This window comes from Ictidomys tridecemlineatus, chromosome 6 (genome assembly GCF_052094955.1).
Source record: "Ictidomys tridecemlineatus isolate mIctTri1 chromosome 6, mIctTri1.hap1, whole genome shotgun sequence".
Lineage (NCBI taxonomy): Eukaryota > Metazoa > Chordata > Mammalia > Rodentia > Sciuridae > Ictidomys > Ictidomys tridecemlineatus.
This window is the reverse complement of record NC_135482.1, coordinates 98,066,792-98,093,146: the sequence shown is the minus strand read 5'-3', so window position 1 is coordinate 98,093,146 and position 26,355 is coordinate 98,066,792. Positions and strand designations below refer to the sequence as shown.

General features: G+C 38.7%; 1 protein-coding gene and 1 pseudogene across 1 annotated transcript in view; both read right to left on the bottom strand.

Annotated features, from left to right (window-relative positions):
* Positions 1-1,114: 1,114 nt before the first annotated feature.
* Positions 1,115-5,154, bottom strand: LOC101962927 (ubiquilin-1 pseudogene; annotated as a pseudogene).
* A 9,363-nt stretch (positions 5,155-14,517) lies between these two features.
* The window catches only part of LOC120888566 (pregnancy zone protein), a 43,966-nt gene continuing 32,128 nt past the window's right edge, over positions 14,518-26,355 (bottom strand). The window contains exons 24-36 of the mRNA XM_078015268.1: positions 25,880-26,056; positions 25,528-25,615; positions 24,766-24,922; positions 23,847-23,921; positions 23,364-23,541; positions 22,737-22,957; positions 17,860-18,078; positions 17,562-17,692; positions 17,123-17,213; positions 16,546-16,614; positions 16,090-16,192; positions 15,281-15,322; positions 14,518-14,660 (exon numbers count right to left, since the gene is read on the bottom strand). Coding sequence (XP_077871394.1) covers positions 14,638-14,660; positions 15,281-15,322; positions 16,090-16,192; positions 16,546-16,614; positions 17,123-17,213; positions 17,562-17,692; positions 17,860-18,078; positions 22,737-22,957; positions 23,364-23,541; positions 23,847-23,921; positions 24,766-24,922; positions 25,528-25,615; positions 25,880-26,056 — 1,574 coding nt within the window. The 3' untranslated portion in view covers positions 14,518-14,637. The remainder of the gene's footprint in view (positions 14,661-15,280; positions 15,323-16,089; positions 16,193-16,545; positions 16,615-17,122; positions 17,214-17,561; positions 17,693-17,859; positions 18,079-22,736; positions 22,958-23,363; positions 23,542-23,846; positions 23,922-24,765; positions 24,923-25,527; positions 25,616-25,879; positions 26,057-26,355) is intronic.

Genomic DNA, 26,355 nt, shown 5'->3' with positions numbered 1-26,355 from the left:
CAGAGCTACACCCCCAGTCCTTTTTTTGTATTTTATTCAGAGAGAGGGTCTTGCTAAATTGCTGAGGCTGTCTTTGAACTCATGATCCTCTTGCTTCACCCCCCCCAAGACTCCTCGCTTACAGGCGTGTGCCACCCTGTTTTAATCAGTCCTAGGGGGCACATACTAGCCCAATAGTTTGAGAATCAGGCAAAAAGGACTTCTTTGGGGAGGGAAGACAAGGTTGTGGGGCAGCAAAATGTACTCAGTGTTGCTAAAATTTTTCTTTGTTTTTCACCCAAATGATATTTCATGATTTCACTATATGCCCAGACATCCTAACAGTTGGCAGTGCTATTTGTTGAGGCTGACCCAATCCAGTATAGAATCCACCTAGCCCCTTCCTCTTTTCCCCTTCTGTGTCTCTGAAATGCATAATACTTAACTAATTCTCAAGAGAACTATCCAAACATTTCAGAAACAAATAGCTCACTAATCATTTTAAATTCACCTATTGCCCATCTATGATAAGACTGAAAAACCCCAATATTGTTCTGATTTTATATGGTGTTTAAGACATGGAAATATCAACACGTTCAGTGAAAGCAACCTTTTAGTTACCAATTGCAACATCTGTTCAACTTGGTTATGGGAGAAGCTGAAAAGACCTAGGCAAATGCATTGTAGAGTGTACTATGGGGCTCTTTCCACTACACAAAGATTAAGGTAATTATTGACAGTCAATCTGTGAATACTGAGACAATGCTGTATTATGCTGGGTATAAAATAAATGTCCCTAAATAGATAACAGTATCAGCTTCTTTATTATTTAACAAATGTGAATAACTTCTTTTGCTTAGAGATGTTTATCAATGATACTATAAGTTCTAAGTATTAGAAAACATTAAGTTTTAAGAGTAATTCTTTCTTCTTGTTTTTTGATTACTTTTTTTCATATAATCTGCTACAGTATGTTTTTGGAAATGCAGTCTCAAATGTGCATAGGGAAAAAAATTAAGCAAATATTGCCAGTAGTATAAATCTTACAGCATATTGTTTGCAAAAATATATGCCAAAGCAGGTTATGGTGGCACACACCTGTAATCCCAGTGACTCAGGAGCCTGATGCAGGGGACTACAAGTTCCAGGTCACCTCCATCAATTTAACTAGGAGCCTGAAGCATTGTTGCATTAACTGCTGGTGTCCAGGTTCAGTGGTTCCTGCTGTGGGGCTTGTGTTTTCAGTAGGTGCAGAGCTAGACCCACTGGTCTCTGAAGGGCATCCAGTGGTTCCTAATGCCCCCTAGTTAGGAAAGGCCAGGAGTCAGTCCTGGGATGAGGCAGGCTCTAGGGCTGCTTAGTCATTGCTGACAGAGTGTCAGGATTCTGCATTTTGTTGGAGGAAAGTCAGGAGCTGTTGTCTCACTTGACCTTGAAGCTGAGGATTTCCATCAGATATGGTTATTCAGCATCATCTTTGCAACAAGGTCAGGGTTCTATTTAGTGGGACTGCAGTATTCTACTCATGTAAGGGGCAGACCACATGTTTTGCATAAGCCCTGGGTTAAGTTAATTATTGCAACAAGCTCTGCATTCTTGTTCTGTTGATCTTAATAGCTCCTGCCCTAGGCACCAGAGTTGGCGCAGTAGTACTCTGCCCAACAGTGACACAGTGTTTCTCCTGGCATTGAAGCTGATGCCCTCAGGGACACCTGTGAAGTTCATGGATTAGGGAAGAATCTCTATGTTCTATTCAAGAAGTTTGACTACCTTCACCTGAGGAGGTATAGCTCACTATGGAAACAAGTAGAAGACCACCAAACTTCTCTCTTGGTACACTCAGTATGGATTCTTGAATCTCACTGTTATATGCACCCTCAAACATCATATCCCCTTGGATGGTTTCTAGTTTGCTAAAGGCTAGATCCTGGTTTCTCACTTCCTGTATCATCTCTGGATTCCTGGCAAGTTCCAATGTTTGTCCCATTTAGCTGGAATTTCAACGTATGACTCATTTCTGGATTTCTCTATATCCACTTCTGCATTTGGCCATGATTAACTGCCTCATTGGTCAGGACTGGAAAACATGCTCTGGATTAAGGGATTTTCCATGACCTGAAGCTTCTGAAAATTTCAGGATTGGACAAAAGTTGTTCCTGCATTTGGCTCTGTAGTTCAACAGAGTTGGTAGTACTCAGATCTAAGCTACTCAGACTTACAAGTCCTTTAGGCCACCAAAACCGAAAGGATTGTTAGTAGCAGAACCAGATGTGGAGCTACTGTCTGGAGCTCATGAGGTGGTAACATTGCTTTCATTGGTATTTGTGGGGCTGAATGATCTGGAGGCCTGTTTCCTGTTTTGATAACCAAGTGAATGATAAGGCCATGGTGAATTCCATGTTGACTCAAAGAATCTTAATGTTTCAAAAAAAATTTCATCAATATCAACACAAGTTGGTCAGTATGTGATCTGAAATGTTTAGAGATTTCTAGGAGTCCAGAGGGCTGCTGCTTTCACACTCTCCACCAAAGAGAAGGCTGTGGTGTGGCAACTCAGGGGAGCAGAAGGAGGCAGAGGAGCACCAATGCCCACTGTCCTGGCAGCAGGGATGCACGGAATGCCACCAACTGCAAAGAGTAAGGGGCCACAAGGAGCCACTGAAGGGCAGGGATTGTGGGTGCAGCTGCATAATGTTCAGACACCGCTGGTTCAGAGCAACAACCTTCAGAGCCTCCGTTTCCTCTTATGTTGTAACCTTTTACCCATCAAGAGCAAGGTGCAATCAGTTTGCAATTGCGTGGATTGGGGTTCTTCTCCACTTTTTTTCTGTGGTTAGTGTCTTGCAGCTGCTATTCTGCTGCTTACCAGAAGGGTGTTCTTGAGCATACAACTTAAGTCCCAGCTTCATCATTTATAATAATGGATGATAATAACTAAGTGCTTTGAAAAGATTCGATGAGGTAATGTTTTTTTTTTATTGTTAAAATTGTTTTCTTCCAGGCTTGGTGGTGACTACCTGTAAGTTCAGCTGAGGCAGGAGGACAACACATTCAACACCAGCCTTAGCAATGGAGTGAGACCCTAATCAATTTAGCAGAGACCATGTCTCAAAATAGAAAATATAAAGGGCTGGGGATGTGACCCAGGGGTTAAGTGCACCTGGGTTCAATCCCTGGTACCAACAGTAAAAGCAAACAAAGTGTTTTCTTTTCTTTTTTTTTCCTTTCCTTATTTTTCTTTTCTTTCTTTCTTTCTTTTTTTTTTTTTTTTGAAAAAAAAAACTCATTTTCTGTCTTGGAGAGGAGTGGAAAAATAGTACTTCTGATTCCATTTTGGGTTCCAGTTTTGAATATTCAGTTAGCAATTAAGTGACCTGAGGTAAGTTAATTTCACTAAGCCTCAGTTTAAGGATAAGAAAATAAAATGTTGCCTAATTTGCTTGGTTGTATGGACGACCAGGGGTGTATGTTTAAGAACTGGCATATTGAAGATGCTCAGGTATGTATTAGTTCTTTTTCTCCATCAGAAATAGGAAGAAAGTGTTACACATTTATTTTGGATTCTTGAGTGATTTAGAAATTTATAACTGTTTTAATTGATGGTAATAGGATCTTGCAGAAATGTTTTGTTTTACTTTTCATCTTCACATTTAACACTGTAAAAAATAGTTACTACATACATGTTGAACAAATGAATTATTTGTAGGATGAGAAAGTCTCATTGCTTGAATCTATTAATATGCAAAACACATATTAAATGTTAAAAGCCTTTCTTAGGGATTATGTAATGAATTGAACAATGAAACCTTCTTTTTCAGGTATAGGCAATTAGAGAAGATTTGTTGTACTGAATCAAATAATCCACTTAATGAGTTACGTAAACATTATTTTCTCATCTGTGGTAGGCATTGTGCTGGAGTCTGTGTGAAACTTCGGCATTTGGAAGGTAAATTCAATCAGAAGCAGTAAAGGATGTAGTTTCTCTGGTAGACTGAGAATCTAAGTTTTCCCACTTATTTTAATCATTGTCAAATTACATTCTCCTCATTTGTAGAACTGAGTGCTTATTGCCTAGCATTTGGAGTTATCCCAGGTATTAGGTAAGGCAATGTTCCAAAAGCAGATTCCACACACCCAAGCTGCCAAGGCCACAGCACATAGTGAATACCAAAAGGAAGCTGCTTTTTCTTTGTTTTCTGTTGGAAGGTGATTATTAGTTTGTTATAATGGAAGAGTTGAATGCTACTTGGAAAAAGATGAAATCTTTATCAGAGGATGAGGGTGCTAATTCAAGCTCCATGATCTTGAGCTAGTAGACACTTAACTGTTGTTAGTTTCTCTGCTTTTAAGATAAAGAAGTTAGACCAGATGAACCTTGAGATTTTTTTCAAATTCTAGTGTTCCCATTGCAAGTAGTGATTTTTCATGAAAATCAACTTGAACACGTTCTACTAGTCCAGAACACCTGTTAAGTTAAAATAAAATGAAAAGGATGTTTTTTCCAGAAGGTAGTGATCTAGTTGGGAACATACACTGCCTGAAACAGTGGGCAGAGATGAGGAGTGTAGCCTGAGAGCCGAGGCAGGTGCCTATCATTTAGAATTGTTAGAAAACAGGCTTTAGCAGAGGGATAGAGACTTATGCTGGTCCACAGCGTAACAGATTTCCTATCGCTTATCTTCTATGTCAACCACTGGTATGTCTTCACTGCTCCCTTCTGCCAAAGGATGGTAGGAGCTCTGTATTTCAGACAGACTCAGAGGTAACTTAGTATGTTTATTGTATAGGTTTTATTATCAAAAGGTTAATTGTTGAAAGATTCAGCAAAGCAGGCGATCTGAAGGATGCAGGACTGGTGAGACATTAGGGTCCTCTTATTTTCCTTAGAACTCACTATCCCTAGGAATTGGCAATGAATTCAAAGCCAAAACTGACAACTGCTGCATGCCTTTGCATGTAGCCTCTCCTGTTCGGTGTCACCATAGCAACTGGGCCAACTTGAATTACACTTTTGCACAGGCAGCTCTTAACACAAATGCAGCCATGAGAGTGAGACAGCCATGATTTAGGTCACTGCTCTACACAGGTGCTGTTCTCAGCCATGGCAGATTCCATCCTTGATAAGCAGTCCTTACCTTTTTCGGCTTGGTTTCCTTGAGTCTGAGTCAAGAGCATCGGAGAAGATTGAAGGGTGTGATAGTGATGTGAGGGTCCACAATGACCACTGGGACCAAAATCAAGGAGCTCAATGCACTTCTCATCTTTCCTCAAATCAAGGCTTCCTTGAAAAGTGGAATTTGTCATTTCAGTAGCTTTTTACCTTCAGTATTAAATCTGCTCTGAGATTTTCCATGCTTGGAATCTGCCTCAGGACAGAACAAGTTTTTTAGGCATGAATAATGAATACACAGACTTCAAAATTCCCTTTCTGAGGTACACAGCCGATATAAATAAAAGTAACATGAAACCCAGCTCACATTAGTAGGACCAAAATAGGGAAGGCAAAGCTTCTGTTTAGAAACAGCACAGCACTGGCTTGTTCCCACCTGGACCCATTTCCCAGGGTTTAGTTCAGAAGTGTGGCCATGGATGCTGGGTTCACATCCCATGTGTCACCTTTAGCAGTAAAGCTCTTGTTGTGCAAGTGTGATACTTTGAGCTGGGTGTGGTGACTTGTGTCTGGAGTCACTGCTACTCAGAAAATTGAAGCAGGAAGATGGCAAGTTTGAGGACAGCCTGGGTAAAGTAGCAAGCCTTGATAAAAAACATCGTATGGGTGGGACTGTCTGTTAGTGGTGGAGCACCCTTGGATGCAAACCTCATTACCTCAGAAAACAAAATGAATCAAAAGAGAAAAACTGCATTGATGCTTTGGGGGAAACACATGAGCAAGAGTCATAAAATGGTAATAAATAAATTCATTCTTGTGAAAAAATCTTTACTTTTTTTTTTAATATTTTTTAATTGTAGATGGAAACAATATCTTTAAGATAATAATTTATTAGTTTGAGCATTCAATTTTAATTATATTATGTACATAACATTCAAAGTTTCTCCGTAGACTACAGAAAAAAATGAACCTCATTAGTATTTTGCACAATATCTTTGTTTTATTTATTTTTTATGTGGTGCTGAGGATTGAACCCAGTGTCTCATGCATGTGAGGCAAGCGTTCAACCACTGATCTACAACCCCAGACTTCACTTTACTGGTTTTTTTTTTTTAGAATTTAAATTCATTTAAATTTAAAATCAGTCTTCATGGATCAGCATTAAGTACACAACATAGTAGGGCTGGGGATCAGTCTGATGTGGGCACAAACTTAGAACCATTAAAAGCAAACAATTATTACCTATTGTACATGGGTTCCTAGTTGACATAAATACTCCTACATACAACAATGGTATCATTTTTGAATGTTTCAGAGTGGTCTTTCTTTTTTTAACAAAGGCCCATATGTCACTGGAAACAAGCTGAATCTCATTCATACCTATGACCTCCCTCACTCATGCATCAGTTATGACAATCACACTCTCACCAGAGGAGATTGCTTCAGTCAAAGGAGCCATTGCAATGCAATAGTCAAATCTAACATGAGGGAAAAAGGATCTCAAAAAGCAAGGAATCCCAGCCTTTGTTTTAATATGCTCCATCATGCACAAGGCCTTCAACTACCAGTATACCTTTTGAATTAATACATCCACCATTTTCATACAGTTCATAACAGGTCTTGATGTTAATGTTTTTCAGACCAAGTCTGATACACACTTGGGTATAGAGCAAAGGAAAATTATGTTCAGGGTCCAGGGCTTCTAATTTCAGCTGATTTCTTTCCTTTACATGCTAAATGATTGTGTGTGTGTGTGTGTGTGTGTGTGTGTGTGTGTGTGTGTGTGTGTGTATGGATACAGAATGGCTGTCAGTGCTCATAAAAGCAGAGTTATCAACCTTTTTCCAAACTAAAATTAAAGAATTCCACTATAACAAAAATAAATATTCTCTACTTCACATATCAGTCATGAAAACTTGGGTATATCCTCTGAGCTGGTGAATTTTTCTCCAAAAATATAATCTTAGTGTGTAAATAGCTGGGGTTTGACTTTAATTCTAAGAATGTTTTCTCAATGTTTTCAGTTTCTTAAGTGCCAGAAATTCCTTTGCTAAAGATAAAAAGTCTTCCTTCTCTGCTAGACACTTAGCACATCTAAATCATGTGGATTTTTTTCATGCTTTCAGTCAAATCCTTCCTGACTTCAGCTCTCAGGGTCCAGCATCACCTGCTGAGGTGCTCCAGGATGCCTTAGCATTAAAGCCTGGGTTCATTTTGTAGCAAGTTTGTTAGCTGTGCTAAGAGGTGACTAGAATATGCAGTGTTCTCTCAATGTTATGATCAGGTTTGCACAACCTAGAGATGAACCAAGTAAGTATGTGCTGAAGAGGAAGACAATAGTGATTGTCTGAAGTGATCACGCTTAAGTCAACAGCATAATGTTACCACATTATGAAGAAATGTGAATCACTGGTTATCTTCAAATAGGAAGGAAAATGAATCACTGGTTATCTTCAAATCTCATTTTCTTCTCTCCTCAGTATGTTTTCCAAGACACATTGCTTGTGGTGGAAAGTAGAATTTGTAGATATGAAAATGGACAAAAGGTAGAGGACAGGAGAGCAAAGGAGGAGCCAGACCAATCCTCAATGCTAAATTGAACAAACCAGAGTTGTAACAAGCAGAGCTCATGGAATGTGATGTGTGTGTGTGTGTGTGTGTGTGTGTGTGTGTGAGAGAGAGAGAGAGAGAGAGAGAGAGAGAGAGAGAGAGAGAGAGAGAGAGGAAATGAACCTGTTGTTTACGTAAAATTCTTAAAGGAACTTAATTTCTAAAATTACTAATTAATTGCAGAATTTATGAGGAGATGAGACAGAGATAGCAATAAATTGAACTTAGTGAAGTAAGAAGACAGTAGATGAGGCACTTTAATTTTTGAATTGTAAATGATTATTCTAATGACTATTATTATAACACAGTACTGGGAATGAAACCTGGGGCCTCATTTACACTAGGCAAGTGCTCCACCACTGAGCTACATCCATGCCTCTTTTATGTATGTGTCTCCCTATGTGCGGGAGGCAGGCTTCAAACTTGCAATCCTCCTATCTCAGCCTCCTGCGTTGATGGGATTACTAGCTAGAATCACTGAGCTCTGCTTGCACGAGGCAATTTAATCTGTAGGAAAAAATAAATAAAAGACGATGGCCACAGTAAAAAAAAAATAAGGCCAAGCAAAAATAAATTTCTTCTTTCCTTTTGGGGGCTGGCAATAACACATATGCATAAGAATTTAAAACCATTCTCTTGATAAAAATCACTCTGAACAAACAGATTTATGGCACAGTCTTCACTGGGAAGATATGCTTCAACTTCCTTTTCCTGGGTAAAGAGACAGTAAACCAGTCATCTTAAAATGTCAAAACTTGCATTGAAATTGCACATTCTCCTTATTTTGTAGGGCAAAATATGTCTATTGACACAGCAATATCACTCTAAAATGTCCTTTTAGGAGAGATGGGAACAGGGTGAGTGTCACCTGGGCCAGCAGCTCATTGGAAAGTATGACAAGTCTTTGGCAAATATCTCTGAGAACAATTCCCACCTGAGCTGTTTGGTGAGGGCATTTCTGTTGTAATCACAGACCTAGTATGTTGAAAGCAGGCAAACACAATAAGCGAGGTGGGGGTTAAATAGACTCATGTGAAGATGGAAAGGTGGATGTAGTTTCCAGCTCTCTCCATGGAGCTCTCTTGATAAATTAGGAAACTACAATACAGTGGGTAAATTTCATTCTTCTCTACTAAAGACCTGAACACTGTTACCAAGGTCAAAGTTGGAAAAGGAAGAGTGGACACTGGGAAGTCATCTGTCCATTGAGCAAGATGGGCCTTGTCAAGACTGCCAAGTCGAGGTCTTTCAGTGTGGAGAGGACCAGCAATGCCCAGGGTATTCCCAGCTCATTCCACATCCCCACTCCAGGCCAGTGGCCTCAGCAAAGGTGAAGGGAAAGAAAGTTCAAATGGTAGGAGAAGGGAAGAGAGAAATATGTATCATGGTGCGGCATGTACCTGGTTCACCCAATACCTGGTGGTGATTCCTCTGCGAGATTGCCTAGCCTTGCTTCCCTGCGTAGACACTTGGCACATTAACCAGGAAAGATAATGGAAGATCATTAGCACTGATGGCCATTCTGTATGCGCGAGCACACACACACACACACACACACACACACACACACATAATCATTTAGCATGTAAAGGGAAGAAATCGGCTGCAATTAGAAGCCCTGACCCTGGATACAACTTTATTTTTCTTATTTTTCTTTAGTAGAAGATACTTGGCACTTAGATGGAGCCTATACAGCACGTTTATAGAAATCAGGAAATGATGAGCAGAGCACAGGCCAAACACTGACAGTTGCAAGGCCCTTCCCAGCCTGCCCTCATGAAGTAAATAAATGGTACAGCTCTTGCAGAAAGACTGCCAAGACTGTTTTGTAGGGTCCCCAAAATGGGAGAACTTGGAAAAATCAGAATAACTCGAATCATACAGCCTTGCTTCTCATATGGTAGAAGACATTAAGAAAGTTACAAACTTCTGGTCAGGTTTCCTCAATCTGTCACAAGGGCAGCACAAAGAAATGAATGGCCACTAGAACTGTGAGGGTGCATGAAGGAAGGTGAGAGCCATGCAAAAGTTGTGGAATGTTGCAAAGGCTTGCCAATGAGTGTTTGCATAATTACTGTTATCCAATTAACTTTTTTTTCTCATGAAGAGAACATTTTAATATAGATAATACACCATCTAAATTCATGGATTGCACAGCTGTGAGGTTATGGACAATGGCACGTATAGATTTTGGCTTCAAGTTGCTGAGATTTTAAATGAGATAATACTGTGGAGGGGATTCATTCATAGGATAAATAAAAATAGATGTTGGTAATGATCAGAGAAACTCTGACCTTCTTTTCTTTCTTTCTTTCTTTTTTTTTTTTGGTACCAGGGATTGAACTTGGGGACACATAACCACTGAGCCACAGTGGACTGGGGTCATAGCTTATTGTAGAACACTAGTTTAGCATGGTTTTGGGTTAAATCCCCAGCACTGGGGGAACTAGAAAAGTTCTATAGAACTATTGAAATTTTTCTTCTTCAGTTAGCAAAGAACCAACAATGACACACTAAGTGATTTTTTTGTCTTTTTAAATTGTGGCATTGGGGAATGAACTCATGGACACTTCACCACTCTGCCCCAGCCTAAGACCCTATTGCAATAGTCTCTATACCTATTATGATGGTCCTGGATAAAGTATCTTCCCATGCTTTAATAAGTATTTTTTAGATCATCGTTTCTCTAATACTGCAAGCCAAGGAACACTAATGATTGATAGCAAGCCACTAGAAGCTGAAAGAAGCAAGAAAGGATCCTTCCCAACAGCTTTCAGAGGAAAAATGACCCTGCTAACACCTTGATTTAAGAATTCTAGCCTCCAGAACAATGAGATAGTACATTTCTGTTTAAAGTCACAAAAGTTTCAGTACTTTGTTATGGAAGCTCTAGGAAATGCAGATACTGGCTGTCTCTGTACTAAAGATGCCCTTTGTTCCTCCCAATGTACTTTGCTAATCACATCAATATTGAGGAGGCTATTCTGAATTTGAAGAGGAGGAAATGTGGAGAAATGTGGATTTTGATCAGGGGGAGTGGACAAGGAAACTGGGCATGACATTTGGAGGGTTTAGTTGAAAGGCCTCAGGGGAGGTGTGGCTCAGATAAGGTCAGGATATGTGATTGGGAGGGGACCTGACTTGATTTTGAGCAACTAATCCCCTTATTCTGAGTCCATGCCCTTCGTTGCATACCCTAGGGACATTGCAGTCTGAGAGCCCTGTCCTCACCCCAAGGAGGAGTATCAGATGCAAGTCCAGAAGCTAAATTCTTCTTCCACAGGCATCAGAGTCAAAAAGCCCCAATTGTCTGGAGCATTTGCCCCCTTCTCTATAGCCCCTCTGTTCAACTATTTATCTGAGAGAATCCTCAGCATCTTTTAGTCCTTTTTTTGCTGGGGTGGGAAAGAGAGTTCTATCCAGTAGCACAGGAAAGGGAGAGCAATGGCAGGGGGATAAAGGCTGCTATCCAGGCTGCAAGGTTGGCTCCTCTGCCCTCCATGAGTGGGGCTGGGTCTTGATTGAAAGTGTGGATAATAAAAAGAACTATATTACTTTATTTTCATAATTTTTCTTAAAGGTGAAGGTAGTGTTTTTTTTTTCATTTTTTCTTTTGCATAGAAGGATAGTGAGGATAAGATTCCCCTGCAAAATAGGGGTGCATTCTTTCCTTGACTGACACCCCAAATTAACACACACCTACACATACACAAACAAATGTATGTGCATAGGTGTGCAGACACATTTGCACACACACAGCCTTGCAACCTTCCCCACCAACAGATACTCATGCCTATTATGTACATACCCATGCACTTGAGCATGCATGTATAACACACACACACACACACACACACATGCACACAGCACATGTGAACACATGTATACTTATCTGGCTGGCTTTCACCTCCGTGGCTATAGCATTAGAGAAAACCAGGAGAAGAGCCAGGAAAAGCCAAGGGAGGAGTCTGGTAGCAGAAGAGTGGTCTCACTTCCTAAGAGTTTCCCTTTCCCTAATCCGACTCTGCCTCAAATCCTAGATTTCTCTCTCTGGGCTCAGCAATTGATTTTCCAATAATTTAACCAGAGTGATTCCAGGCTTATCCTTTTTCAGGTATTGATTTCTTAGAGACCTGAGCTTAGAATATGAGTTCCCTCAGGTGCTCCTGGGTCCTTCTCCTTTCAGTCTTAAAAGAGGAATGAGGTTCACAGTTTGGGCTCTGGATTTATTTGGAGACAAAATTTCTTAGGAGACCCACCAACTGACCAACCAAACCAAGCAACAAAATGAGGGGATCAGTGTGGGGAAAAAACACAGGTGAATATCCCCTGAACACTTGCTGCAATTTTTCTTCCTCATACATATCTAGAGATGCAAGTGGAGGATTTGTTTGATTAGCTATTTCTGGTTTCTTTACACACGGGGGAATGTGAGGGTTGAGTAGACTTCCTCTGAAGAGATAGGAAGTAGAAGTGGCCACGTGTGTCCAGTAGCTAAGATGTGCCTTTATCACTAATGACTTCCTCTTGTTGCAAACGTAAAGACCAAGACCTACCCAAATCCAGGTCAGGTGGAGCTCTGAAGTTTCACTTTCTGTGTAAAGCCTCACCCAAACTCCCTGCAAACACAGGGAGTTTTCATGTGTCAAGATCCATTATTTTGGTGTGTGGGTATATGTGGGGGTACCGGAAATTGAACCCAGGGCCTTATACATGCTAAACAAGCACTTGACCACTAAGTTAAATCCCCAGTCCATCTATTTCTATTGTTGATGGACAAACTGTAAACTCTGTCTTCTGCTCTGTCACTGAGGGAACTGGTCAGTTCAAGGTATAAACTGTGGGACTGTCCACATCTACCATATCTCATCCTTTCTCTTCAATTCCTTCTTCCCCAAAGCTATCTGTATCTTGTGGCTAGGTAAAGGTCTCTGGAGTTTTTGTAACCCTGGTGGTCTTGACAGAGCCCCCCTTTCTCTGATGGCCACTGTGGAGTGCCTAGTCTCTCCTAATTCCCTGAGTAGCTTTTTGGCACCATGGTCAATGAATGGACTCTACATTTCCCCCTTTGTGGGCCTGTTGAGCACCCATAGACTATAGGGAAGTGAGAACAATTTGGAGGGTCACATCATGTCATCTGTGTAGACCCTCCACCCTACTGAAATCCCTAGGAGAGGAAATGCTCCCATGGGTGGTTTCTGGTTTCCCTCCCTCTGAGTTCCTTCCCAGGCCCTGGGCCAAGCTGACAAGGCTTTTCCTGAAGATCTCCCCTGGGTGTCCCAGGGCCTCCCTACACCTGGTGGGGCAGGGCACTCTTCTTAGGCTGAGTATTCAGCTTGATGTGCAGAAAAATCCTTTCCCCTTTCAGCAGGAAGCCTAGCTTTCAAGACTGTTATCCAAAAATAAAATTTGGAGCTCAAACTGGACACTTGTCTCTTGAGGCAGATCAAATCTTGCCCAACACAGTGGATGTGACAATCCAGAGATCAGGCAGCTGTGGACAAAGCTGAGGAGGGCAAGGAGTGTGATTGGCCCCTGGGCTATGCCACCCAAGATACAGGCCCTGACTAAATTCAGACTCAGGGAGGTGAGAGGTCTGGTTCTCTGGGTTGGCTCTTCCTATAGCAGATGGAGAATGGGGTGTGTAGGGTATGTTTTATGGAGACTCCTTGTCCCACTGAGGAAACATTCCTTTGGATGGTAGGGGTCTCCTTTGGCCCCACAAAGGGCTCCTGGCTGCATCTCCTGTCTTGTATATTTCAGTGAGGTTTGTGGTGGAAGTACCCATTCACTGTAGCTGTTGGAAGGCCCTGGGCATCATGCTGTCAGGAGTTAGCTTTGTCCTCAGCACCAGTCACATCTGTACCTTGGTTCAGGCTGCTGTGGGGAGCATAGGGCCCAGGGCTAGGGAATGACTAATGGGCTTGGAGGGATTCATGTCCTCTGCTGATGCCAGGTTGGTACATGGGAGGAAGATAGACCATCCTGGGCATCTTGGTCTTTTCATGTGGATGGCAGGAGAGCTTCCTGAGGAGGAGGAGAAAAGTTGGGCCTGCAAAGGACAAGGCTACTTTCCCCAGAGTAAGGGGTGAGTTATGAACCCAATGCCTGAGAGGTTCCGTCTTCCTTGTGCTTGTTCCACACCTAGTCAGGGGTCCACAGAGCCAGTCTGAAGCTGACCAGGACTGGGTCAATAGCCGCCAAGAAGCCTCAGAATTCACCATCTGGGAGACCAACACAGTGTTCATTTATGACCTGGAACACCGTTGGCAATTCTTAGGCTTAGGGGAGGAGGAAGGAGCTGGTCTTGGCCTCTTGAGTTCCCTGTCTAAGCCCCAGTGGGGAGGGATGTCCACCTCAGCATTTAGAAAATAAGCCTTGTCTTTTCCCCTTTCCCTTTCTGGCTTTGTCCCAGGCCTCCCCGAGAAGTGTGTGCATACCATCTACCTGCCATATCATTACTTCCTTAGAGGGCCAGCCTGGGCTCAGCAGACACAGGTGAGCACCTTGACCAGGTGGAACATTCTGTTTTGTGCCTGCATGAGGTACCTTCCATTTGAGATGAAAAGGGACATCTTGGTTGTTCTAAACTGTGAATGCTGGGGAGAGGTTGCTGGGGGAGATGTTGGGATAGGGTTTGTCCAGTCTTGGACTTTTTGTTCACTAGAACTTTGGGGATTAGTTTTCCAACATATGCAATTTAGTGGGCAAATCTCCAAACCATAGTAAAACAAGGCACAAGATAATAGACTCTATTTCAGCTTGAATGTCTGAAATTATGATGGGGAATAATCAGAAGAATGCAAGAACAGAAAAGATAGAGTTGTCATAAATTTATGTGACATATAAATTTTATGTGTTTCCAATTCCTTTCCCTTTTTAAAGTCTTTGTTCTTCATTTCTAAGGATTTTCTGATTAAATCCATAAGTTTCCATTTTCAAGCATTTCCTTGTTCAGATTCTAAAAAGTAAAAGAATATACAGAAACATTAAAGAAAATATTTGACCCACTAAAAGAAAATTTTTATATTCAATTATAAATATAGAAGTTTAATAACCTGATCATTTTAAATGATAGGTTTGTCCTCAGTTTTTATGTATTTTGAAATGGAGAACTAAAGGTGACACAGAAATTTTGACATAGTACAATATTGTCAAAGTTGGACCCTGTTAATAAGCCTAAGAGAAGGTATTATAGATTGCATCTCTCATGCTATATGGATAATTAGAGAGACACATTTCTGAGCCTTAATTATATATATTCAGAAATATCCTAGATAGATGTGGGTGAACACTTGGTAGAGAATGTAAACTACATAATAGACATTTTAGTTTTTATATGTGGTAAATTCTTGAACTTATCTAGAAGCAATCATTTTAGAAACCAGTAATTATATTTTACTTGAACTTTTTAATTGAGAATTTCTATAATATGTATGGTTTAGTTCAATTTATAAAGATACATAGGATTTTATAATATGGAAATAACACACTCATCTTAAGCAGCAGCCTTATGTGGGAAACTGAGGCACCTATTCATTTTCTTTAAATTGGCATTAGGTTTTACTATTTATACTGTACCAGCACTGCAAGGGGCACTGTATTCTTCAATAGTGTATTCATCTGAAACACAAAAATGATCCTACAGTAAGCAATTAATTAACAATTAACAAACCTATAAGCTAAGTAAATAGACATAAAGTATATCCACAGAACCAATGAAAACAATTCTGTACTAAGCTGTTTGGGATTGGGGAAAGAGACCAAGAGAACTAAGCTCTTGGGTACAGAACTGAGGGCTGGTGACATGGATGGTGTGCTTGTGTGCCACTACAGCACTGGGGACAGTCAATTCCCACAGATGCGTCTTCCCCAGTGGAATTATGCCTTCCTCTATGAACCTGTCTTAAACTAAAAAGGAGATAAGTCTTAACAGTAGCAGCATGCTCTGGTGCTGGTAAATCTTGACTTTAAAGTTATGAGGAAATGGAAGAATTTCTTAACATATTACAAAATTCCCCAAATTGTGTGAGACTGTCCAAAGCAAACCAAAAAATTCAATTTCTTATATTATACATCAATATTTAGATGTAGTTTTTAAGTTATTGCTACTTTTCTTATCTTTCTAGAATAATTCAGTCCAAGACAGTGACTTTAGAGGGAAGTGTAGAGAGAACTGATTATCTCTACTTTATGATCAGTTTATAATAATGACTCAAAAACTTATTTACAGAGCAAATATGAGGTTAATATACAGGGACATGATTTTTTAGTGATCAAAACTTGCCTTTTCTTTCAGTGAAATATCTTGGAGTTTCATATCAGTTAATGCAACTGTTTATGTTGTTAGATTTTTGTATCAAAGCTTAGCATATGTAAATCTCACTCACCTGTCTCATAATAATCATAGGCTTTTACTATAGCTGGTTTTAAATTCTTTACTTGTATGTCTTGTTCCACCAAGAAGGAGAAACTCAGAGCTTTATTGGTTAGCTGGAGAGAGGAGAAATGAATTGGGATCAAAGATTAGCTTTTTTACTGGTTAACATCTCCTTTTCTTAAAATATTATCAAATACCATAACTGTACTTTATATCCCTATCAAAACCTAAGAGAGAATGGGGAATTTTGTGACTTTCTTAATATACCCAATGACAAAAAAGGACAAAATTTCTGTGGGCAATCAAATGGAGCAAAGTGAACCTCACTGACTAGTTGTCTCATTTCCCTTTGTGACTCTTTTGTCCTTCCTCATTGTGTATGTGAAAAGCATTATTTGGAGTCTGGATAGACTTATTAAAACTTCTATTAGTTTTACAGACCTAGCAGAGTCTTATGAAGTCTTACCTTCCTAAGGTAGATTAGGACATGATTGGTGCTCACTTCAGTCCTTTGAATCTCAGGCTGTTCTTGAAGCTATGGACAAAGGGGATAAGCCAGAAACATGGAATGAAGAAATTCTATATTGAGAGCAGTTTTTAGGTATTTATCATCAAAATGAGTTCTCTGGAGCATTCAAATTACTACTTTTTATTTCTTCAGGAATAACAATAATGATAATATTTATTGACCCTATTACTCTCATATATCCATACATATGATATACCTATAGGATATAAATGTATATTCGATATATATGTGATAGTTACACATGCACTTATATACCCTCTTTTTTTTCTTTTTGTGTAGTTGGAAGGTAACTCAGTATCTCTGCACATACCTAGATGTCTAAGCCTTCTAGAACATTATTTATCATTTTTATGACTTTTATCTTAACTGACATCATATCATCTTCTGACCTACACTAAAACTGTGGGAATATACTTTAGAGAGGCAAGATCCAGGACATTAGTAAAATCAAATTGACAATGTAAATATCACATTTTATCATGGGATTGCTATCTGTAAGACATTTTGGATTTACCTTTTTCACTGATGGTTTCACAGGTATGAAACCTGATATCATCTTCACATCCACAATAACCATGTTGGAGTTGGGTCTTTCACCAGCATAACTATGAAGTAAGGCAGAGTGATAAACCTTCAAATAAAATTCCTTGGAATTGATTGAATATGTAAGTCTCACCTTGTTTATTTGTACCACTCAGTTTCTCTATCTACTGTATCTGTGTTATTGTTCTTTGAAAAACCCACCCTTGTAAATTCTACTCTTCAGTTAAGGCAATATATTATTAAGGTTAAGGCTTTTCAGTAAGGGTGAAGAAAATTTTCTTATAAATAAATACTACAAGACTTCCATACCCATTACATAATTAATTTGGACAATAGAGTTTCCCCAAATACAAGGAAAGAAAAGTTTTCATATTCTACAATAAAAAGTCTAGTTGTGATTTAGGGTTTACCTAATATTGATATGAATCTGGAATTTCCTGTGAGCATCTACTCCATCACAACTTTTGGGATGAGAATCAACGTGCAGAGTGAAGGGCTCTTTCCCTTCTTTCTTGGGAAGGACGTTATATCTTAGTGAAGTCTTTAAAAAAAAGGGGGGAAATACTACATCTTTGCACACAAAAAATTTAACAATCACTTTCAAACAATTCATTTCTTTTGTTAGCACACATTTCCTATTTTAACATTCAGAATTTTAACCTTGAGCCTTTCCCATTTGCAGCATCCCTTACACCATGGCAGTCTCACCTGGAGGTACACACATCCTGACCCCAACATTGTGGTGTGGTAATCCTCTGGAATCTCAGGCAGCATGACCTCCTGCAGCAGCAGGCGATTGTTATCATCTATGTGGAATTCTTCAGAGAATGTGTTAGAAGATTTGACAGTGACTGAAACTGCCTTCTTACTTTTTGTGAAAGTTGCTGCTCCATATTTGGAGAGTGCTTGCAGAGCTACCACTGTATCCTGAAAAAAAGATGGGTACAAAAATAACAGAAGAGTTTCAAGTGAGTTATGAACTCCCATTTTTACCCCAAATACAGATTGCAAAATCACATAGGTTACACATACACATTTTTACATAATGCCATACTAGTGACTGATGAAATATGATATGTCAAGAGCTTTGTAAGGTTTTGAACAACCAATAAAAAAAAATAACAGAAGAGGAGGTAGCTAAATCACACTAAATGTAAACCATATCAAATTTATATTCATTCAGGATTATTTAGTAATAAAAACAATTCATTAATACAATCTAAATTCAGTTCAAATATAGATTTTAATGATGAACCATTCTAGGTACATTGGAAAAAATAAATATTTTTTTTTCATTGTAGTAGCTTACAATACACATATAGCAATAAGACTCAACGATCTGACATAATAAAAGGCTATTTAAATAATTTATAAATTCATGTAGCAATATTTGTTCAAAAATTCAGAAAAGGCGGAAGAAAATGTGAGCTAGAACAGTAAAGGAAGACTGATGAAGGTGAGAAATGACACCCCTGAATATTAAGGAACATTTCTGTAGACAGACAGAAGCATCAGGGAGTTCCAGGAAGGGTTTAAGACAAGACATGGAAATGGAAGTGAGCCAATTCCAGAAAACCAAAGGGCTCTGCCTACTTGGATTTGTGCATTTATGATTACTAGGAATGGGAGATATTTGGGGTGAAACATTAAATAATTTTAGCAGGATGTTCTCAAGATGAAAGAATAGAGGGGACTGCTTTCCTGGTTTCTCCATGGAATGAAATCAAAAAAGCAGACAGGTCGCTTCTCAGCAAAATCTGTGAACAAAAAGATGTTGGAGACTTTACTGGAATTTAAAGCTTAACACTGAATGCAGATCAGGGACACAGGAGGTTGCATATAATAAAATAAGAAATCCTCAGTGGCCCAGAGAGACTGGAAGCACCAGCCAGAGAGTTCCCTCCATGAGCATAATGAAGAGGTAAGGGAATTAAAGGAACCTGTGTTTTTAGGGAAGTCTAAAGCATGCCTGGATACGGAGTGTTTAGAGATCAAGGACATTGCCCAACAAACCTGAAAGACATGCTTCACAATATCCTTGTGCAGGGAAAGAAGCTGCCATCTATCCAGGTGGCATTCTCAGGACACAGGAAGGAATAATTTTGCAGCCACTGCCCAGGGACTGGCAGCTGAGAGGGCATTTCCTGGGAAACCCAAGTTTGGCCTGAAATATAGGCCCAGTACACACACATTGCTTGACATAGAGTGTGCTTAAGTGACCAGGTGAAAATCAGATGTGGAAAGAGGTTTACACAGGGGACATCTGGTTGTGGAAACCCACCTGGCTCTACCTCCTCTCAACTAATCCAACTGCTTGTGGGACCAGCCGGGAGAGTTGCATCTGGCCAGGAACTTAGAAGGGTACAGGTGGGAGAGATTGTTTGGAGGACTGAACCTGAGACCAGGAAACTTGGGGTGCAAAGGTGACATAGTAGACTAAGAATTGGTACCAACCACACTGGAAATCCCTTCGGTCCAGTCTTTCAGCGTGAACCAGCAAGTACTGGGTGCTGAAGGTGCACTGATTTAAAATCTCCAAATAAATTGGCATTCAGAAAAGAGCATGGAGCCCACTTTAGCCTGAACCTCACCTCCAGGAATTCTGCCTACAGGATTACTTCTCTCACTCCAGAAATACAGAGGGTGATCTCACCTAAAACTGCTGAGAAGAGAAATTGAGAATCTTTTGAACCCTAAAATGGAAAGAAGTTTTTAACTTTTCATCAAGAAAATTTTCATCAGATCATTTCTGTTTATTGTGATAATTAACATTGTAGACATAATAGTAGGAACTATTTGGTTTAATGCTATATATTCTTTGCATTGCTTATTGTTATTATATGTCTCCCCCTAAACAGTGAGGTACTAGAAACTTTCAGGAACACTATAAGTCCACAGAGTAGAAACTCTATTGCCTCAGATCCATACTGTTAGATGGTAGAAACACAAACAACATGAAAAACCAAGGGAACAAATGTCCCCAAACAAACCAAGGTATTCCAATAACAGAATCCATGGACACCCAAGTGGAAGAAATGCCAGAGAAGGAGTTTAGAATGTACACAGTTAACTGGTCTGCAAAGTAAAGGAATATTTAAGAAATAAAATCAGAGATAAATACAGAAAGGGAAAGGTCACTTCAATAAAGAAGCAGAGATATTGAAAAAAAAACAACAAGCAGAAATCCTTGAAATGAAGCAAACAATAAACCAAATTAAAAATACAATAAAAAGCATCACCAACAGTCTAGACCACTTGGAAGACAGAATCTCAGGTAATGAAGAAAAAATATATATTCTTGAAAATAGAGTTGACCATGGAGAGAAGAGAAGATGTTAAGAAACCAGGAATAGAATTTCCAAGAACTATGGGATAACATGAAAAGAACAAATTTAACATTTATCAGGATAGATGAAGACACAGAGATACAAACCAAAAGAATGCACAATCTTTTCAATGGAATAATATGAGAAAATTTCCCAAACCTAAAGAATGAAATGGAAAACAAATACAAGAGGCTTACAGGATCCTAAATGTACAAAATTAGAACCCACCAAACCAAGTGACATTATAATGAAAATGCCTAACATAAGGAATAAAGATAGAATTTTAAAGGCTGCGAGAGAAAAATATCAGATTATGTACTAGGGAAACCAATTTGGATCTCAGCTGATTTCTCAACCCAGACCCTCAAAGCTAGGAGGTCCTGGAATAATATATAACAAGCTCTGAAAAAAATGTATGCCAACCAAGAATCCTGTAGCCAGCAAAATTAAGCTTCACATTTGATAATGAAATAAGAGCCTTCTATGACAAACAAAAGTTAAAAGAATTTGAAACTAGGAAGTCTGTACTACAGAACATTCTCAACAAAATATTTCATGGAAATTAAATGAAAAAAAAGTGAAAATCAGCAAAGGGAGGAACTATACTAAAGGAATAGTCAATCAAAGAAGAAACTAATTAAAAACAAACCCCCCAAACTAGGAATAGCTCAATTAAAACCTTGAACATTAATGGCCTCAACTCATTGATCAAAAGACATAGACTGAAAGATTGGATTAAAAAACAAGACCCAACAATACACTGTCTCCAAGAGACTTACCTCATAGGCAAAGACATTCACAGACTGAAGGTGAAAGTGTGGGAAAAGACATATCATTTACGTGGATCATGTAAACAAGCAGGGGTTTCTATCCTCATATCAAATAAAGTGAACTTTAATCCAAAGTTAATCAGAAGGGACAAAGAAGCCCATTCTGTACTGCTTAAGGGGAATTACACATCAACAAGACATAACAGTTGTAAATACTTATGCCTCAAATAATGGTGCATCTATATACATCAGACAAACCCTTTTCAATTTCAAGAATCAAATATACCACAACACATACTGGGTAACTACTGGATAACTTTAACATGCCTCTGTCACCGTTGGATAGATTTTCTAAACAAAAACTAAATAAAGAAGCTATAGAAGTAAAACATATAATTGAGAATTTAGACTTAACAGACATATATAGAATATTTCATTCATTAATGACTGAATATACTTTCTTCTCAGTAACATATGAATCCTTCTCTAATACAGACCATGTTATGTATGATATCACATAGGTTGGCACACAATTTTAATGTTACTTTAATATATTTTTAACTACTATAGGGTTATTTTGATAACTCCTTTTCCATTGATTTTTATGAAATTGATTTTTATGTTCTTTATTTTTTCTTGATTAGACTTATCTGATTTTTATCAAATTTTAGTTATATTATTTCTTCGATATTTCATATATTTTTGCTTTTATTCTTATTTTTTCTTTCCTACTACACAACTTGAAAATAATTTGATTGTAAATTTAGCTTTCTGATACAAGTACTTTAAGTTATAAATGTTCATCTGAGTACTGTTTCATTCCACAGGTCCTGATATTTTAAGCTTTATTATCACTTAGTTCAAAACACTTTTTATTTACTTTTCTTGTGCTTTCTTTCTTGACCTCTGAGATATTTATAAATGTATCATTTAATTTTGAAATAGTTGATATGTGGGGGTAGGGTTCCAAGTATCTTTAGGTGGTTGATTTCTAATGTAATAAATCATGCAGAAAGACTGTCTTTATGGTTTCAAATTTTAAAAGTAATGGAAATGCTTTTTATATTGATTGTATCGGTTACATACATGTCAAAACTGATCAAATTGCATACTGCAAATATGTGCAGTTTATTTTAATTTAATTTTACCTCAATAAAGCTATGGGAAAAATATTAGATAATTTTAGATTTTGGATGAAAAATAAAGATTTATTTTTTTCAGGGAAATAATCCCACGAAAGCATTGCTTTGGGAAGATTTGACTAACCTGTGCTCTTGGGGTCCACTAGGGAGAGAAGAAATGAAAGGCTAGAAGATAGGTAGAACATTAATTCATAGATAGAAGAAACAGGCTGGAATTTGTCTGATGGTGGAGGAATGGAGAAAATGTAAGTTATAAATACTAACATACTTATTTAACTCTTAAAATATGGTTGTGTCATCACATGTGTTAACTTATTTATTTTCCCTCCCATGGTCACTCCACAGACCTGAGTGGAGGCGAATCCTCCAAAGGGGTTTTGCTGCTTGATGATCCATTTCACAATCCGTGATGCCACAGACAGGTCCTCTGAAGATGGGGTGGGCTGGGTGGTGAGGTAAGCAAGGAGAACATATGATGTCATCTCCACCTCAGCAGAAGGTGCCCGAGGTTGATAGAATGTCTTAGCTTTTTGGGGGCTCCTAGGACGTTGCCAGTACATTGAATCCTCTTTGAAATGAAAAGGACAGAATCTTCATCTTAGAGAACGGTTTAAAATCTAATTCATAAGCAATGATTATAGTTAGTGCTCCCAGACAAATTGATACAAATGAAGTGAAAGTCTTAAGTAGTCACCATCAGGCAAATCTTTGCCAAAAAAGTAAATTAAGCTTCTAGACAATCACATGGACTCTGTGTCTATATACTTGTCTTGTATTAGAAGTTGAGTTGCATAAATTTGATAATGTATGTATTGATAAAATGGTCCATGTTTCCCAAGATTAAAGTGTTGTATAAAATTTAATTATTCATCATAATTAAAGTAGCATGATGGGTGTGAGCTCAGTAGAGGTACTCTCCCATATTTTGATCAGTAGTGATTGTTAGAAGTAAATTTTGCAGTAACAGCTCTTACCTTCTTTCACAGCCTCTCTGCCTAGGGATTCAAGCAGCTCACTCCGCCTGGCCTGTTGTCCTGCTAGGGCAAAGGCATAGGCCAATAATGCCTTGGTATAGACATGAATTCCTTGGGTCTCTGAAATGGAGCCCCAGGCTGTTTCCAAGCAGAATAGAGCATTACGGACAACATTATTCTGTAAAGATGAAAGGTGTTCCTTAAGTACCAGAACCAGGCTCATGAACTGTCCCCATGCTAACTCCAGATTAAAAATGCCAATGTGTCTATGCAACATTAGAATTACCAGAGAATGAATTAGCTTCCCCTAATTATATTTTCCCCTGTAGCTTCTCAAAGGAACTAATTCTTTATATTCCAGAGAAATATACCAAAATTAAATATCACGAAAATCACAATTAATTTCCCTCAGGGAGTCATAGTTATGTGATTTTTTATTTCTTATACTCATGAAGGAGGTGTAGGGAAGGGGCTTGTACATACAGTGGCAGGCAGTGGCATCTCCAGCAGAGCAATGGTGATGTAGGCAGAGAGTGTCACCTCATCATCTACCCCACCCTGGAAGGATCAGAGGCAACAGTCTCAAACACTACAACATTCATCAGCCAGTGTGTGCTAGCTCTCTCTCCTTTTGCATTTGATGTCTTCCCTAGATAGGTTTTGTTTGTTTGTTTTGCATTGTTGATTTCTCCCATTCTACCTTATATCTAAAATATAAAAGTCTGTCCCAACTCACCTTTCCTCACTTTTAATTATATACTACATTTGATTTCTTTTCCATATTTTTGATTGGTTCATTATAGTTGTACATAATGTTGGGTTTTGTTGCTACATATGCATACATGCACACACGATAATTATATAATTTGACCATATCACTCTCCAGCACTTCCTCACCTCCATTCCTTCCTCCCACCCCTTTGGTCCCTTTCCACTACTGATCTCCTTTGATTTTTTCCTGAGATCCTCTCCATCTTTCTTTTCCTTTTTACTCTATAACTTCTGCACATGAGATAAAACAAATGATCTTTGACCTTCTGAAATTGATTTATTTTTGCTTAACATTATGGTCTCTAGATTCACTCATTTTCCTGCAAATGTCATAATTTCATTTTTCTTTATGGGTGAATAAAACTCCATTGCATATATCTACCACATTTTCTTTATTCATTCATCCACTGATGGATACCTAGGCTGGTTCTGTAGTTTGGATATTGTGAATTGTGCAGATATAAACATGGGTAAATTCTATTTTTTTAAACCTCTATTTTCATTAAAAATACTACTAATATATTGATAGATTTTAAAGTTCATATAATGAGGACTGAAAGACTCAACAGGAGCATCAATCCCTCCTACATATCACAATCCTCAGGAATCAGAACAAAAGGGGAGGTGTCACCTTAATAGCATTGTTTAGCAGTGATCCAGAGAGTTGGAAACAGCCATTTTCCTTTTGTTTCTTTGAGAGCCAGGTGAGAGCACCTGTGATGTGTGATTTCTCCACAAAGATGTATGACTGAGCTTGAGCGAAGGACTTGAGCACAAATGCAGTGAGCCTGTCCAGCAAAAGATATGAAGATATAAAACCATCTCACCTTTGAAGCTCACTTCATTCACTGCCTGCAGATACAGACCATCACAATGCAATGGAGGAAATAACAGGAGAGAAAGGATGGGGGAAATGATACTTGAGGGTTGGGTATTCTCTAGTCTAGCAAATGTCTAGATCTCTCTTTTTGCTCTCTCAATTTTATTGGTTTTTCTACAATTGATGTATTCTTCACTCTTTTCTCAAGAAGGCTTTGTGGGAACCTCCAAGCCTCCCATTAACACTGAGTTTCCCAAATGACTTCTCTTGATTTTATTCCACCTTAGTCTCTTTCCAGGCTCTCCCTCCTCTCCTTCTAATGTGCAGTGTAGAAGCTTCATCCTCTGTTCTTTTACATGAGGATACTCTCTTGATTTTCTATTATTATGTATCCTCACTTTACCATTATTTTCTGTGCTATCAGAGCAGGTGAATTTTCAGAGATTAACTAGTAGGGACAATTATTAAAGGTTAACAATCTTCCATAAAAGAACTCCAGGCATCAGAGAAGCTATCTTTAGAATCTTGAAATGTCAAGGATCAGCAGAGAGCATGTGGAGATAATTATCTTACCAAGTGTTTCCCTGTCTTGTATCATCAAACTCTCCAAAGGTGCTGTATGAACCATCTCTGTGCTTATAATTCAACTGCCTTTGATACCCTGAAGAGAAATTTTTCAAAGATGTATGAAATAGCAGAGACATTGAAAATTTAGTGGTTTTTTTCCTTAATATTATTGAAGAATCATAGGGAAACTATTATTTTGCTAAGATGTCTCCAAGAATTGATGGTGACGTTACATTTTCTTAATGGAAATCACAGCAATGACAACTACCAAATCTTAGCCAAGGAGATACAGATTTGAGTTCACCACAAGATATTTAGGAGGTCCATTAACATTTCTTCTATTGAGGTAATCTCTTACCACTGACAAGGTAGCTGATGGCTTTGGACTTGATCTTCTCTGTCAGCTGTTGTGTCTCATTCAGATAATTCAGGACATAGATGTTAGGGACAAAAAGAACCATATTTTGTTCTCCACAACCATAGGGCATCCTTAGAAGATTCTGGAGGTTGTGCATTGCAGAGCCTAGTATATCTCCTGGTGAATGAAATTCATAAAAAAAGAAAATCAGAGGAACACAGAAATAGTTTGTGATGGCCTAGGAAAATAGATGACTAGATAACTGAGATGCTACAGTAATTAAGGAGGGAAGAACCAGAAAGCACAAAAGGTGAGAAAGAAAAATGAAAGAAAAGCAAAAGGTGAGAAAACAGATGTTTCTAGGATGTTTAAGAAAGCAGGGAAGAAACTGAATGGCAGGTGACAACACCTTTTCTGAAGGACCATGCATCTTGTAAAATGGAACTACTAACCATTTCAAAATCCACTAGGAAGCA